The sequence below is a fragment of the Amyelois transitella genome, chromosome 10 (genome assembly GCF_032362555.1).
Source record: "Amyelois transitella isolate CPQ chromosome 10, ilAmyTran1.1, whole genome shotgun sequence".
In the NCBI taxonomy this organism is placed as follows: domain Eukaryota; kingdom Metazoa; phylum Arthropoda; class Insecta; order Lepidoptera; family Pyralidae; genus Amyelois; species Amyelois transitella.
Window position 1 is genome coordinate 8,443,015 of NC_083513.1, and position 15,428 is coordinate 8,458,442.

At 35.0% G+C, this 15,428-nt stretch overlaps 2 protein-coding genes across 3 annotated transcripts; both read left to right on the forward strand.

The window, feature by feature from the left end:
* Positions 1 to 218: 218 nt before the first annotated feature.
* On the forward strand, positions 219 to 7,597 carry LOC106137763 (tektin-B1). Its single transcript, XM_060946233.1, has 7 exons — positions 219 to 299; positions 3,575 to 3,699; positions 4,307 to 4,523; positions 5,077 to 5,291; positions 6,171 to 6,393; positions 6,822 to 7,045; positions 7,401 to 7,597. The coding sequence occupies exons 1-7, from the start codon at positions 219 to 221 to the stop codon at positions 7,591 to 7,593; spliced, it is 1,278 nt and encodes a 425-aa protein (XP_060802216.1). The 3' UTR covers positions 7,594 to 7,597.
* Positions 7,598 to 9,084: 1,487 nt separating this feature from the next.
* Positions 9,085 to 15,428, forward strand: LOC106137764 (eclosion hormone). 2 transcript variants are annotated; one of them, XM_060946236.1, is made up of 3 exons: positions 9,085 to 9,096; positions 12,243 to 12,347; positions 15,253 to 15,428. In XM_060946236.1, the coding sequence occupies exons 2-3, from the start codon at positions 12,257 to 12,259 to the stop codon at positions 15,426 to 15,428; spliced, it is 267 nt and encodes an 88-aa protein (XP_060802219.1). In that variant the 5' UTR covers positions 9,085 to 9,096; positions 12,243 to 12,256. The 2 variants fall into 2 exon arrangements, with proteins under 2 accessions (XP_060802219.1, XP_060802218.1); XM_060946235.1 differs by lacking the exon at positions 9,085 to 9,096 and adding an exon at positions 11,431 to 11,517.

Here is a 15,428-nt window from a genome sequence, read left to right on the forward strand (position 1 = left end):
ACTGAGAGTTAAATTTAAAATTACTTAGTCAATACTGACCTTTTTGTTACTATTTTTATGCTGGCTAAAATTAAAATGTAATTGAAAATTAAAAGATTCAAAACATTGAAAATGTCATTTATTTTTTGACACATTGCAAATGCGTTAAGTTTTTGCTAAAAATTCTATTTTGTACGAGTTTATTTCTAAGACAGGTTATAACTTGTTCTTTTGGCAAAATGCAGTCGGTTGTGACTTTTGAAAAACCATTACCCCATCTTAGTTTGTCAGATTGGGATGCTCGCCTATATGGATTACAGGTTAGAAATCTTCTAATGGTCTGGATTATGGATGTTTTTTTATACAAGTATGTATTATAGAAATATAGTATAGTTGAATTTACATTATCTTCTTCATGTTAATCAACAAAACATGTATATTTTCGTCTTTAAACACAAAATATTTATCATTAATTTCATTACGTGCAATCCAATTACGTGACTGAAGTTTTGAATTTAAATAATAATCCCAGCAATACTGTCCCCCAATAATTTTATGGCGCTGATTCTGTTGGCAAATTAGAAAAGTTTCCAACTGCCGGTCGGCTGAAATTGCCTGGTAAGCCTATTGCGGAAAGATTCAAAGTATCGCCCAGTTAAAAATAATGAAAATTTATTATTTTATGAGACTTTGACTGCTACAAGGTGAGGGTTCTTGACTTGACACGCTTTAATGTGTCAGAAACATGTTTTGTTTTTAAATTCCATGATTTGATGTGCCCTGTGGTTCCCGGCACCAATAAAAAAAATGGGACCACTCCCATCTCCTTCCCATGGATGTCGTAAAAGACGACTAAGGAATAGGCTCATAAACTAAGGGATTCTTCTTTTAGGCGATGGGCTAGCAACCTGCCACTATTTGAATCTCAATTCTATCATTAAGCCAAACAGGTGAACATGGCCTATAGGTCTTTTCAAGTCTGTTAGCTCTGTCTACCCCGCAAGGGATATTTATATATTTATGTATGACTTGATCTCTTTCAGTTCCCATTGCATCCTCCCTTCGGGGCCCGGATTCACTTTCCGATATTCTCTCTTAACTTTGTTCGATCTTCGGCATTCTCAGTTTCTAGCACGCATGTCATCCTTTGCAACGTCAAGCCAGGATAATTTTGGTAGAATAACTTAGTCGATAATTTTCTAGTTATTAATTTAAGTGCTATGTAAAAGATGACAAAGAATTAATCTGAACTCAAATAATTTGATTTTATTTAGCTCTTAATTTTATAAAAATATTTTTTAATTCATTCTTTAGGTTCTAGATCATGACAAACCGAATCTAAAATACTTAATAAACCAAATCAACTTCTCATGAAGTTTTTCCCAGTCACCCGAGTGAAGACTATGTTATGTTCGAATAAGTCAAATTAGACTTTCAACTCCGAGATGAATCGCGTAACGGAATCTTATATGAATTCATAGAAATCATGGATTCAGTCTCAGATGTTACGGCTGTCTGATCGTTTTCAATGTATTTTTAAAAAAAGATTTGGGAAACGCAATGGAAAATGAACTAGCTAGAACTTCGGATTCTCCTTTAGACGATGAGCTAGCAACCTGTCACTAATTGAAACTTAATTATCTCATTAGGCTAAATAGCTGAACGTGGACTATTGTTCTTTGCGAGACTGTTGGCTCTGTCTACCCCGCAAGGGATATAGACGTGATTATATGTATGTTATAGAAAAGTAAACTTTTTCTACATCAAATATAATTTAATTGCCGTCGATATTGATATAATATAAGATGTTATTTCACGAAGAAAATACCTTAGGTACTCTTCTCTTATCCATAAGGGAATTTAAATAAATTACCTAGTAATTAACTGAATACTTACTAAGAGCGGTCGGAGACAAAATAAAGCTAACCACCTCTTTATAAACAACACCAAACACCATTATGGTGGTCACATTTCAACCTACACCTTTCGATAAAAGTTTTTAATTTCCTTCGACAGTTTTTACCTATAATTTATTTTTGTACTGTCAATTTTTTAAATTTTATAATAGACTTTGCCATTCCGATCATCTCAGTTATAGTCCACTTTCAATACCTATATATATACGTACCCTTTGTAATATAAACTACAAACGTGAATAGGAACTCGCGTTTCTTTGAGGCATTGCTCTGTTTATTTGTAGTGGCGCCCGAGCGCATTGTCAATTATTGCTTGATTTAATACTACAATGCGCCAACATTCTATTCTCAACTCCATCCTATTATTCAGTCAGTCGATGTGAATTTTATTCATACAAAGAATCGTAAATATTCATTTATACCGACGTTACTCTAGTCAAAAGTCGAATTGCTCGTAAAATCTATGCATTGTTTGTGAAAGTTTAACCAATATCATGTTTTACGAGTGCATTAGTATTTTCCTTATATTATTCTAGTATCGAGGAAAGCGGAGTTTGGAACATAAACTTTTTGTTCAATCTTGCTGGAAATCCTTTTCTTGTTACTGTCATTTGATAAGCATAAAATATGTTACTTTAACTAGGTATTATAAATTGCAGTAGTTTTTTAAAATTTTATTATTTCGATAAGAAACTTTCTCATTTGGAGAGAAATATACATACATATAATCACATTTATATCTCTGGCGGGATAGACAGAGCCAACAGTCCCGAAAAAATCAATAGGCCACGTTCAGCTGCTTGGCCATATGATGGAATTGAGATTGAAATAGTGACAAGTGACTAGCCCATTGCCTTAAAGAAGAATCCCAAGTTTATAAGCCTAATCCTTAGTCGCCTTTTACTTGCCGAGAACTACACGGCACAGGACTAAAATATACCTTTACCTACTCCTGAGTGCTACATTGCTTTCAAAATATATAAATCTTCATCCATTGATAATACCTAATATGGTCCAACGCGTTGTATGAATTTCAAATATCTCTCTGCCTGATGCATTCAGTTCTATAGATATCCATTCGAATGTTCTATTGAATGTGATAGCTTACATTTAGATCTCTCTCTTTGAAGTGTCAAAGTTGAGGTAACATGTAGGGTTAGGTATGTAAATTGTATATATTTGTGAACCCACAATATGTAAGGAATATGAATAGAAATATATAAATTAACAAATATTGTATATCCCGCAAGGGATATAGACGTGACTTTATGGATGTATGTATAAACACAAGTATCGTTATTCTTATTCCAGTCAAAGACCCTATGGCTAATCATACTGAAAACTCCTTTCACCATTCTAAAAAATCAAGAACCAATATGGATTTTCTTTCACTTTCGCTCTCTCTGTCTCTCTCGCTCTCATCCTTGTGTGTTCCCAGTTGCACTATTACGTCTAAACTTCTTGATTTGGGAATCACCTCATAGATCCTCTTTCACTTGTTCCACTTCACCATCAATAAAAATATTAGATACATTTTGTAATTCTCATTCCCTTCCCATGTTTCAAAATCGATTATATTTTTACTAAAGTTCACCTTACCAGCTTACCATGTCCTCTTAGGCTCTTAGGCCGATAACTCCAAAGCTTTACCTAAGAATAACTGGCATATCGTTCACCAGGTAACATCCGACACAAGAAGGGCAGACGCCTTCGACCTACGGTATTCAGCGAACCAACTGCGCAATGAAACGAAGATCAAGACGGATTGGGACAGCTACCACAATAACAATCGGCTCAGAGCCAGGTAATTTTTACCCAGTTTTTTTAGGATATACATACGTTTAAACGACGCAACTTTCGCGAAGGGGAGGCAGAAATTACATATTTCCACTTGCCATAGTCTTAATGCTTCTTTTGCTTGATTCATCACTCTATAAGTAAGCTAGATAGAGAACTCTTAAGCTTGTAGTCTCTGCGTACCCTTTTGGGAAGGAGGCGTGATTCAGTATAACATAATCTGAACAACACTGAATCCTCTTGACTTGAATTTTCGCCAGAATATGTCCCCGTCTCGGATAAGATTATTCTTTCAACTTTCAAATTCATTTATCAACACTTTTCTTCTTTTATCAATCATCTTTTTCTTCAATAGGTAATTAATGATAAATATGAGATTACTTGAGTCTTATATTTTTGCTATAAGAGCAGGAAACTTTTTATTACTTAAAGCATAATTAAAATATAGTATCAGTATGTTTTTGTCCTGATGTTATTCCCAGACACGATCACACAATATCAGAACTTGCATTTAAATTTTAGCTCCTTTTAGTGTAAGTTGACTAAGACATTTTTGAAATAATTTTAAACGCTTCGTCATACATAAAACGTTAATTTGTTCATAATAATAACAGAGTCTACGAAATAGAACAATGGAGGTCGACAATTCAAGAACTGCTCGATCGTTTGGACCGCGAGATGGCTAGCCTGAAAGAGGAGAAGGCGTCGACCGAGAGAGAGTTGGAACAACTGAACATGCCTCTGCTTGTTTGCTCTGAATGCTTGTCTAACAGGGACGGCAGGAGAAGCTCTGAATTGACATATGATCTTGCTGATACCGAGTTGAAAAAGGTGAGTTATGATTTTCTGTTGCCAAGGTCTGAAATGATAATAAATGTTGTGATTTCAACATAATGATGAACTGTTTAGATTTAGTTTGAAATTTTATTGTTCATAAAAAAAAAAAAACGATCTCTTCGTTTCGAACCAGCAGAATTGAGGCGATCTAGAGCTCACATCTTGAAATATAATCAGTTATACACTCGATTCGGAAATACAGTCGAGAATAATTGCTGTGATAAAAGAATACCTACATACATACATATAATCACGTCAATATCCCTTGCGGGGAAGACAAAGCTAGTAGTCTTGAAAGACTGATAGGCCACGTTCAGCTGTCTGGCTTATTGATACGAGATTTAAATAGTGACAAGTTGCTAGCCCATCACCTGAAAGAAGATTCCCAAGTTTATAAGCCTATTCTTTGGTCGCCTTTTTCTACACCCATTGGAAGGAGACGGAGTGGTCCTATTCTTTTTTTTCTATTAGTGCCGGAAACCACACCGAACACGTCAAAAGGACTTTTATGTATTAAGACGTTCCTGCTTCTACTTTTGTACTGCAGGAACTCTGCGTAACAGAAAGTAATAAGAAAATGTTGATTGATCGCTGCCAATCAGCCTGGGAGAAGATCAATAAACTAGAAGTGGTCAAGTTCAAACTCCAACTGGACCTGAAAGACAAGAACGAAGCCCTGCAGATTGACAAAGACATGCTCAGTCTGGACAAGGATTGTGCAAACATAACTTATAAAACTGACTCGTTGAAGACTCCGAAACGGTAATATCTAAGTTATTAAAAGACAGTTAAGTCGCATGAGTTTATATACTCAACGGAGTTCTAACAATCGAGGATTTCATTTTTACGTATTTAAAGCTTAATATAAACCCATTGTGTTCCTTAATCCCTTTTTAATTTCTGATTTACGGGAAAATTAAAAATATGTTTATTAACAGATGTATTAAATATTTATGGGTCAGAGCTCAGTTAGAGGCAATGCAGTAGTATTGAACGTTTATTTATGGAAAAATCTAGTTATTTTCCTGATTTATCCCATATTATGCGTTATGGTTTAAGCTGGGTGTCACATTGTGCTATTACGAGTATTAAACTCCGTATAGAAACGTGGTAAACGGCAGTATCAGGGCTCTTTAATGCTATGGAGTGTTGGAAAACAAGGAAATTTTGGCAAGGAGTTAGCTATGTCATAAATTGCCTATTCATAATAAATTTACCGCATTATTTATTTTTCTGGTAGAGTATTTACTCATGCGGTAATCTGCAAACTTTACGACACTCCATCCTGTTAAGCGCAATCAAAATCACATTTCCTTCACCTGCCGCCACAGTACAGCTATAAAATATTATACGGCAAATAAATATTGTATAATATATAAAATATGGAGGCAATAAAACAGGATTATTAACAGAGGAATACCTCATCACAAGGATCCTAACTAATATTACAAATGCGAAAGTAAGTTTATTTGTTTGTTTCCTGTCTCATCACGCGTTATCTACTGAATCTAGTTTGAAATATGGAAAAGCAATAGAAAGATATTAAGGTGGTGACAGCTTAATATTCTACAGGCCATAAAAATAAATTCTACTTCATAGAAACTTTTACTTCAAACTTATTAAAAGATAATGCCATTACAGCATGATAACTAACCAGCAATGGATCGACAAATGTGAAGCGACTAAGAAAATGGCACTAGACGAGTTGGCTGACACTCTTCGTCTGCGCGAAGCCCTGTTTGTGGCCAGGGGTAGAGCCAGGAACGCCTTGCGAGCTCAGACTGATGTAACAAATTACATGCTGAGAAGGAGGATCTATGATACCCAGCGGGCGAGGAATGAACTGCAGTGGCAGAAGATGAAGGTAATAATGACCAAAATTTTTCATTTGCACAAAGCTTTATTCGTGGCTTTGTGGTTGTGAAGCAGAAGAAATAATAGTTTGAAGGACTCAATATCTTCCTGTATATATAGTAGCGCGAAACAAAAATACAAAGGCATTGATAATTAATTCATCTAATACTACATATGTAAGTTCAAACACGATGCCGATTGTCAAACATTTTCAAACCTTTTTCGCAGCGGTTCTTAAACGCTACATTTACTGACCTCCGAGCTTTGTAGCCAACAGCTGAAAATACAAAGGGGCAAACAGAAACGACGACAAGAATTTAACAAATGACTAATCGTAATCGTGGATGTATTGAAAGAATCCAGTCAGCTTAACAATTAAAGAATTCAGGAGTAAATCATGTCCTGTTTTTTGGTCAGCAATAAAAGTTTACATTACAGATGGAAGAAAACATGGACAAACTCAACAACGAGATAAAAACAATGGGCGAGCAGTTTGCTGACAAGGTGAACGCGCTGAAGGTAGCCGAGACCAGGCTGGAGACGCGAGGGTACCGCCCCGGGATCGAACTGGCGTCCGACGAGGCAGACATCGGGCTCAAGGAGGAAGTGAGGAACCTGAGGGAGACTATCAGGCAGTTGCAGGAGAAGTTGGACTGTGCCAAGTAATTTATTTTTCTTGTCTAATTTTTCTTCTTGCTAGAGATTTTTTTTTAATATAACAGATATTACATATTAGATTTGAATGCGTTTCTTCAGTTTTAAGACGCTGTAGGACAAAGTAGAAATGGAAATGTCGGAAAACGAACTTGCAACTTAGAGCAGGTAAAGATGTGAAAGGGCTGCTAAGTAGATGAAAAAAATTAACTCTTTACGCTTCGTAATATAATCCAAATTAAAAATATCATTCAAAATTTAAAAAAAAAAAATTTTAATTAAATTTTCTTCAGCTGATGTTTTTTTATAGAGGCATAAAAAACTGCATAGTATGTAAATATGTAATGAAATATTAATTTTTAGAGCAACGTACAACGCACTTGAAGGTACATCTATCCAGATAGCCATAGACTTGAACGACAAAGAAGCGACCTTGGAAACCGACATCCGTGCTTTGGAAATGAGAGCAGCCCTGGAACCCAAACGTCCTCAGGGCACTGAGAAGAACCTAATCTTGGCCAGCATGAAGGATGAAGTGCCTAATGTTGAAAACTAATTAAAAAGTGAAGAATAAGATATGAGGAAGTGTTGGACTGAATCAAAATCTTACACAGAAGTAAAAACATGGCATGGAACATTCTTAAAATTATTTAATAAATTTTGGTGATGCCGATTTGCATTTCGTTTTTTTTGCATTTTATGGGGGATTCAAAAGCAGTTAATTTGTTGACACGTCTTACATTAATGAGATCCGGTTGCGTCCTGACCCCTCTGGCGAGGAGCCCGGTATGTACCTTTGACCATGATCCTGTTACAGGTTTTTACACCAAGCGACTCCCGTCAGACCACTGCAATCTTTGCCGAGAACTTAACCAATATTGGGTCCTGCTTACCCAACTAGTTGTCTGGATGTGCAGGATTCCTCACATGTTTTCCCTCGCCTTAAAAGTATTGGCTGGTAATCAAACTAATGTAGATAAACTGAGAAAACAGTCACTGGTCCATAGCTGCGGTAAAAAGGTTAATGATACATGGAAAATAATAGTTTTTTTCTGGTCGCAAGCGGATAAGGACAAAATGAATATACATGAAATGAAAAATTCTTGATCCTTAAGTGAGTGACGTGAGTGTTCGTTCCAATATATTTAAATTTTCTCCTATCTAAAAGATTTTAATAATAATCACACTACATAAAAAATAAAAGTAACATTTATTATGTTACTTTTATTTTTTATGCAAATATATATAACATTACTCTTTAAATACAGCCCCTAGCCTCCTAGTGTATTTTGTATCAAATAGCAAAAGAAGACTTACTAACGTTGCGAAATAACCCGTTGCTAAACAAATAAAATAGATTTTTTAAAAATCCACCTTCATTCTACCTTAAGAGAATCAACAAGTTTTACTGGAATGGAAACTCAAGTTTTAAAAAAGCTATAATTAAAATATAAATTCTTGCCTAGAATCATCCTCCTCTTAGCTTTATTCTCGGTTGCATCCTCACCTTTCTGACTATCGAGTAGCCGAATAGCCTTTGTTAACGATCCTGGATAGGGTAAGTCAGATTTCAACACAAATGCAACCTTTGCAGGAGAAACTAAGTCTTTGGGGCTTACACATCCAATGACCTGAATGTGAAGTGAAGGTTTCCTCACGATGTTTTTCGTCATCGTAAGAGCATCGGTCAGGTATCAAACTATAATAACAGGATATGAACACTCGCAATTAAATCAAATTAAATATTTAAACTCAGAAAAGAGTTATTGATGAAACATGGCAGTTTAAATATTGCCTTTTTATTAACTGGATATTGCAGACAAATAAATGAGAAATAGTCAACTATGAATTCATTTCCTTCCTTTTCTGAAGTCGGCACAAACATTTGCCCAACACAGGCCTGAAATCAAATTACTTGGATAGAATTAGAGCCACTTAGTCGGACCCCTGGTGACTCCATGCTTCGTTTGCTTGAGTGTCTCCAAGGAATATAAATTGAGGAGGATTCCTGCCATCTTCACATTCATCTGGCACTACTACTCCTGATACGAACGATCCAGTAAGTCCATTTTCTTTTTAAAATTGGCTTTATATTTAAATTGTTGTAAATGTTGCTTTATGAAGGTTGAATTTTTAGGTTGAGTTAGCTTTATTTCTTTTGTTTTTTAAAAAAGTACCTTGCTGTTTGGACAGTTTAGTTGACAGACTGTTGGTCTCAAATGGGGTATCGGCACTCGCATTTAATTTTTCTTTTTATAATCCTCTCCCATTTTAAAATTTTTAGAAATCCATTTAGCTTGTAGGTTTATCTGTCTGGCCCTCTAAATTGACTTTAGGACAAAAACCTACCTTAATAATTTATTTTCTTATTTATGTACACAGAAAACATCGAGAATTATAAACACAAAAAACAAAGTAACATAGGTTGCATATTTCAAAAGAAATCTCTTCCAGCACACTCGAGATAGTTTATGTTAGTGATCCGACCCTATGATGTCATTTTTGATTTGACTTGCATATACAAATATAGTTTATATCTATTAAAACACTTTTAGAAACCAGAAGATCTTGTTAGGGACTTAACATACGCGTTAAACTGGATATTTTTTTTGTCATGATTTCATACGCGGAAATTGAAAAGACGAATCAATCATAACATGTAAGAACTTTTTATATCCGGCTAACCGATACGTACCTAACGATTTATTTAGGAAGTGTTATATCTACAATTATTGTGATTTAAACAGATCGTGTGATAAGCAGATCCGCTTCCTAAAAGGTGAGACGGTCGTAAGTACCCGTTCATTCTAGAGCCTCGTACATTGCCGTCCCAGTTCCTTCCTCGTTCAAATAATTATGAAGATTACCGACTGTGTATTGTGTAAATTAATTTGATCGTAGGCAATGTTCAGCTCGGTACGAGAAACTTGTCTAGAGGTTATTTACATTTGACTTTTGTCCGTCCGGAAGTAAATTTCTTTTGTTTTTAAACGGGCGATTCTGTTAAGCTATTTAAATTGTCTTGTCGAAAACCTTTTTAAAATTACACTGTCTGGGCACGATTTGGGCGCGAGTTCAAGGTTCTATTTGGAGATGTAAATTTTATTTTAATCAACGTAATTAGGTTTTTACTGTGAGGGAATAGAATCTAAATTTTTCGGTTTGTTAATTGGTTGTAAAGTAAAAAGAATAACCCAAGTATCATCAATGTATTGAGAATTCAGGCGCCCCAAGCTACTGCTGAAGGAGACCCAGTTGGCATCGATGGAAATAATGTTATGGACATGACAACATTTTTGTTAAGTTTGCTTTGATTAATCGTTAACGTTCATCGTGAAATTCAGAATGTTCACTTGGTATTGTCAATACAATACAATGTTCTGGGTACCCCTTACATTAAGAAATTGTTCGATATCTCTCGATACTTTCGCTTTCATTCACAATTTATTCTCAAGTTTTATAAGTGTCTTCTGAATCCATGGAAAAATAAAGCGGAAAATTGATAAGCTAAAAATAATAGGAGTCACTTTAAAAATGAGACCAAAAATTTCCGAAAGCGCAATAAATGCAACGATTTGAACATTGCACTTTGGACACATGACTTTGTTATCAAAAACCTTGCAACATTTCATCACAAGTCTTCTGAGAACGATGTAACACTTTTATAGACCTTGGTTTACCAAATTACATAATGTGAACCTTGACTTTTTTTCGCATATTGTTTTTTCCTTTTATTGGGATGTTACCTGAGGAAAATGTACCCTTTTTTTCGTAAATTTTTAATTGGTACTGTTTAGGAAAAGTTCAGTTTACAAACATCCTTATATATTTGAAAGATATACCACAACGGAGGAAATTGACTGTAAAGGTGACGAAGATTTTTAACTGTAACTTTTTTAAAGTACCTATGTTGATTGAGAGGTATTATAATTACTTATAACATTACCTTTATATAAGAGATGTATAGGAATTAAACTGAGAATCTCCTTACATCAAAATGTTGATTTTGATATCAAAGAAGAAATATATAGGTACACACGTTAAATATGACCAGAAACAAATAATGCATACTGCTATTAAAAGCTTTAAAAAGTTATGAAGTGACTAGCTAATTGTTAATGAATACTTAACGAATACCTTACGTTGATCAAGTTCAAATTAAATGACTGACCGATAATTCAAGGAAATTTCAACGGCATATCCCCATTATGCCCGTCCTAAAATTATGTACTTCCTACTTAGAACTTTCGATTTTTGTAAAGGTAGATCCGTTTCCTGGGAATTTCTTTCGCTGCCCCACCACACTGCTCATAGCCATAGCCATGCTTGCGCTATGTCCACCTTACATATTTAAACAAGAATCGCGTTCGTATGGTTGTGTCCAAAATTTTCTTTTGAATTCTCAAGCTTTACCCAAAGAGTGGTCGAAGGCGGTCGGTGTAGTAACCTTGGATTTTAATTGATGCATCGGATTGTTACGGTGAGTGTTGTCGCTCTTTTGTTTTGTTTACTTGCATTTTTTTTTCTTTTTTAATGTGCATGTGACCACGTGTAAACAGCAAAACATTGTTTTGTTCTGGCAGCATCTTGTCCAACTGAAACGTGTCTACTTTACGTACGTTATTAAGGTGTTCAGTAGCGCTTCAGTTTACGCCCCCCTAATTTTCCTGAAACTTGCCTGAATTTCGACTTCTGCTATTATTACATTTAACATTTATAAATATAGATAATTTCTTTAAAATGCATTGTTTATGTAAGAGTCAATAAAAAAAATAGTACCTAAATGCTATTGATACAAAGACGGAAACAAATAAAATATTTAAATTAATAAGAGAATAGTTTTTATCTATTAATATATACATATGAACATTAGAAATTTTTAAATACCATGTAATTTAAATGAATGCACTGAACTACTTATCACACAAACCTAAATTATTCATAAACAAGTTAAGCACTATAAAGGTGTATTTCATTAAATAATTAATCATTTCAATAATTCAATTTCAATTAATCTGTTTGTTATGATAATCTAATTAAGATTTCATTGTTAATAATTATCTGATACCTTAATTAGTAAGGCATATCCAGGGATGTATTTAGGGACTTAAGTATAATTGTTCGATCTTTAAAAAAAAATGTTCCACCGTTTTTAGTATTCCATTATTTCCTACACATGGTGCGGTAAATATATTTTGTTTTCAGATAATCATACCAAAATGGCAAGCAGGATGACGTCCACTCTCCTTCTGATCGCAATGATCACTCTACTCTTTAGCATTGGACACGTGAAAAGTAATCCAGCTATTGGTAAGTCACGAAATAGTATTTATTTATTTAAAAAGGCATATACCTTATAGGATAGGTAAGGATGTAACCGCTACAATATCTAAAGAAGAACACTTAATAATAGAAAACAATCATTACACATCACATTAACGTAATAAGAAAGATTCTTGTTAGATAAAATTAATTATATCGAACTTAACACATTTACCTTTATACATTTACCGTTTTACAATAAAAAGATGAAAAGGAAATGTTCGTTGTGTGCCCGCCAAACAAATGCCATAGGGGTGTATGCAAACCCAGTTGGTGTAAATTAACGATAGGCATTTAATTTTATGCAGGACCAAATTGAAATATTTAGTCTTCTACCAAGATTTATAGGTATTATTACCCAAAACTGAATGTATTCATTCATCTCTATTACATTACTTCCACCTCTCACTCTTGCGTTACATTGCACCATAATAATTTATGACACTCACTGCAACTGCGTTGTGATTCATGTAAAATCCCCAGCACCAAATCGAGCTCTCACAATTCAGTTCGATTTGCTTTCCGGAACTATTATATTTTGGTATATAGGTATGCAGAAACGACCTTAGTTCGTATCTGTGCTCGTATGTACTAATAACCCTTTAACGGACAATAGCAGCCTTACATGTATTCGAACCCTTAAATAACAATGTGAAATCATGGTGATTCACGAACAAGCGCAATTATATTACACAAGTCAAAGATTTTCCTAATTCGCACTTTTGAAATTGGCATCAATTGTTTGCGTCAATATTGTGTCCGTTGTTTTGGCCAGCTTTTTTAGCAACCCAGTATACATTACATAGCGGAAATGTTTGTTTTAAAATACTTTTTTTAATTGATATTTGAGAGCATTTGACTTCAATTTGCCTAACCATTAATAAGAATGATATTGCATTTTAAAAAAAAATCTCACAATTAACGTATTTCGTCGGTTAACTGAAAAAATTATATTCAGATCCCACAAATCTATTGAATTTCCTCAAAATCAGACCAGCCGCCGTATCGTGGCACGCGCGAAACCGTTATTATCGCGTGAAAATTATATCACTTTATTATAACGTGAAACGGGACAGCAATACAAAAGTATTCGCATTAGTTTGTTAAAAAAAACACATACAAACAATGTATTTTTACCCTAAGTTGACATGGCAAAGTTTATAGCAACAAGGTTTAAGGTGATGCACGCTAAATCCAATAATGCCTGTTCTTCACCTCTTGAAAATCTCTAATCTATGGTCGCGTTTCCTCACTATTCTTTGCCACGCAAATGGTATTACTACTTCTATATATTGATGACCAGGTCAGTAGGTCCTGACCTTTCGTAGCTAGCGGATCCAAACGCCGCTCTTCGCGTACAATCTCGTAACGATTGTATCAAACAATGTGTTACGAAAGGCCCTAATGTCAAGCGCACGTGGCACCAGGGCCGGTTAGCTGGTTTACTCCACTGTGTCCACGTAGGTGATATCACACGAAGTACACAAACTTGACTTCTTTATATTCTCATTTCGGAATATAAATTTCGGAAATTTTCTTTCGGAAAATATTACCTAGGTTTAATCATACAATCGAAATAAATAACTTATGGTCACGTCTATGATGAAAAGACTGATAGGCCACGTTCAGCTATTATTATTGATAGAATTGAGATTTAAATAGTGACAGGTTGCTACCCCATCGCCTAAAAAAAGAATCCCAAGTGGTAAGCCTTTTTTGTATTGGTGCCGGGAACCACACGGAAATAAATTCCTAAGTATTAATGTTCATTTGTTCACCTAGTGAACTGAAATTGATGTACAAAAATTGTTTATAAATAATACAGGCATTATACGCGCAAGTAACGCGACGGTGTCGCTCGGAGACCACGGATCATTGTACCATGATTCGAAACGTTCGAAATAAAATAAAAGTTTAATGTAACGGGAAAGTCTAAAATGAATTGTTGTACAAACACTGTATAAAATAACTGGTTTAAATTCTAATCAAGATTGCATGTTCATTTAAATAAAAATATCGTTAATAAATGAATTTAATCGGTAAAGTTCTCAAACAAAGTCAAGTAAATTATTCCACTTGGAACTTGAAATAATTTGACTGCTCACATCAAAAGTCCACCTGGGTGGTATCACCTAGATGCACAAAGTGGAACAAAGTGGCTAGTTGTATCGAAGACGCTGTGCGGAGGCTATGACCCCAATCCGCGATTTGGCACTTTCGCTGCGTTACGCAATTCACCTTAGCCGCTTACACTTGACCCTGGCGTGAAGACTTGCCACCACGGCCGAGCACGCGCCGTTGTAAGGGCCGTTTTATTTTGTGTGTCTATGGTCCTAATCGCGTGGGTATTCCCTTTTCTCATACATGTATGCGCGTTCCAAGTTTTTAAAGCAGCTTTCCGGCATTTTATTCTCCATACGGTCAGTATGTTTTTTTCGCCTTCCTCAAGTTATCAGTATTTATTTATTTCTTTATAGCTTTTTCTTTTATTACAGATTTTGGTCATAGACAATAGAATTAGCCAAATCAATTTTAGAAATCGAAATAATATATGACAATAGAAACGTTTTATTTTACTTAAACCTATAGGGATGATGTGTCGTCATTTTGCATCGCACCAAATAATCTGCGCAGTTGTTCAGTTTTAAAATAAATCTCAGACTCACAGTCGTGGTATCAAAACTCACTTGCAGCGTTAAATTCACCACCTAAATATCACTTTCAACTTACATTATTCTGAAGTTTGTGGACCTCTAATATTTCTGTGTTACCAGTTTAAAGCACGTGCCTACCAGCTTTCCCACATTTTCTCTAATGACCAGTTTACTCCTCAAGTTGGAAATCATTTGAACCATTTCATATATTTTATTTAGCATTAAATTATTTTTTACAGCAACCGGTTACGACCCATTGGAAATTTGCATCGAAAATTGCGCGCAATGCAAGAAAATGCTCGGGGCTTGGTTCGACGGGCCGCTGTGTGCCGAATCCTGCATCAAGTTCAAGGGAAAACTCATTCCAGAGTGCGAAAACTTCGCGTCCATCTCGCCTTTTCTTAACAAACTTTGA

Bases quoted from the DNA above. Each gene is read 5' to 3' on its own strand.
- LOC106137763 (XM_060946233.1), top strand. From the start codon at position 219: ATGCAGTCGGTTGTGACTTTTGAAAAACCATTACCCCATCTTAGTTTG. The intron at 300-3,574 runs GTTAGAAATCTT...ATCGTTCACCAG, and splicing joins CTCGCCTATATGGATTACAG to GTAACATCCGACACAAGAAG. The intron at 4,524-5,076 runs GTGAGTTATGAT...TTTGTACTGCAG, and splicing joins CTGATACCGAGTTGAAAAAG to GAACTCTGCGTAACAGAAAG.
- LOC106137764 (XM_060946236.1), top strand. From the start codon at position 12,257: ATGGCAAGCAGGATGACGTCCACTCTCCTTCTGATCGCAATGATCACT. The intron at 12,348-15,252 runs GTAAGTCACGAA...TATTTTTTACAG, and splicing joins GAAAAGTAATCCAGCTATTG to CAACCGGTTACGACCCATTG.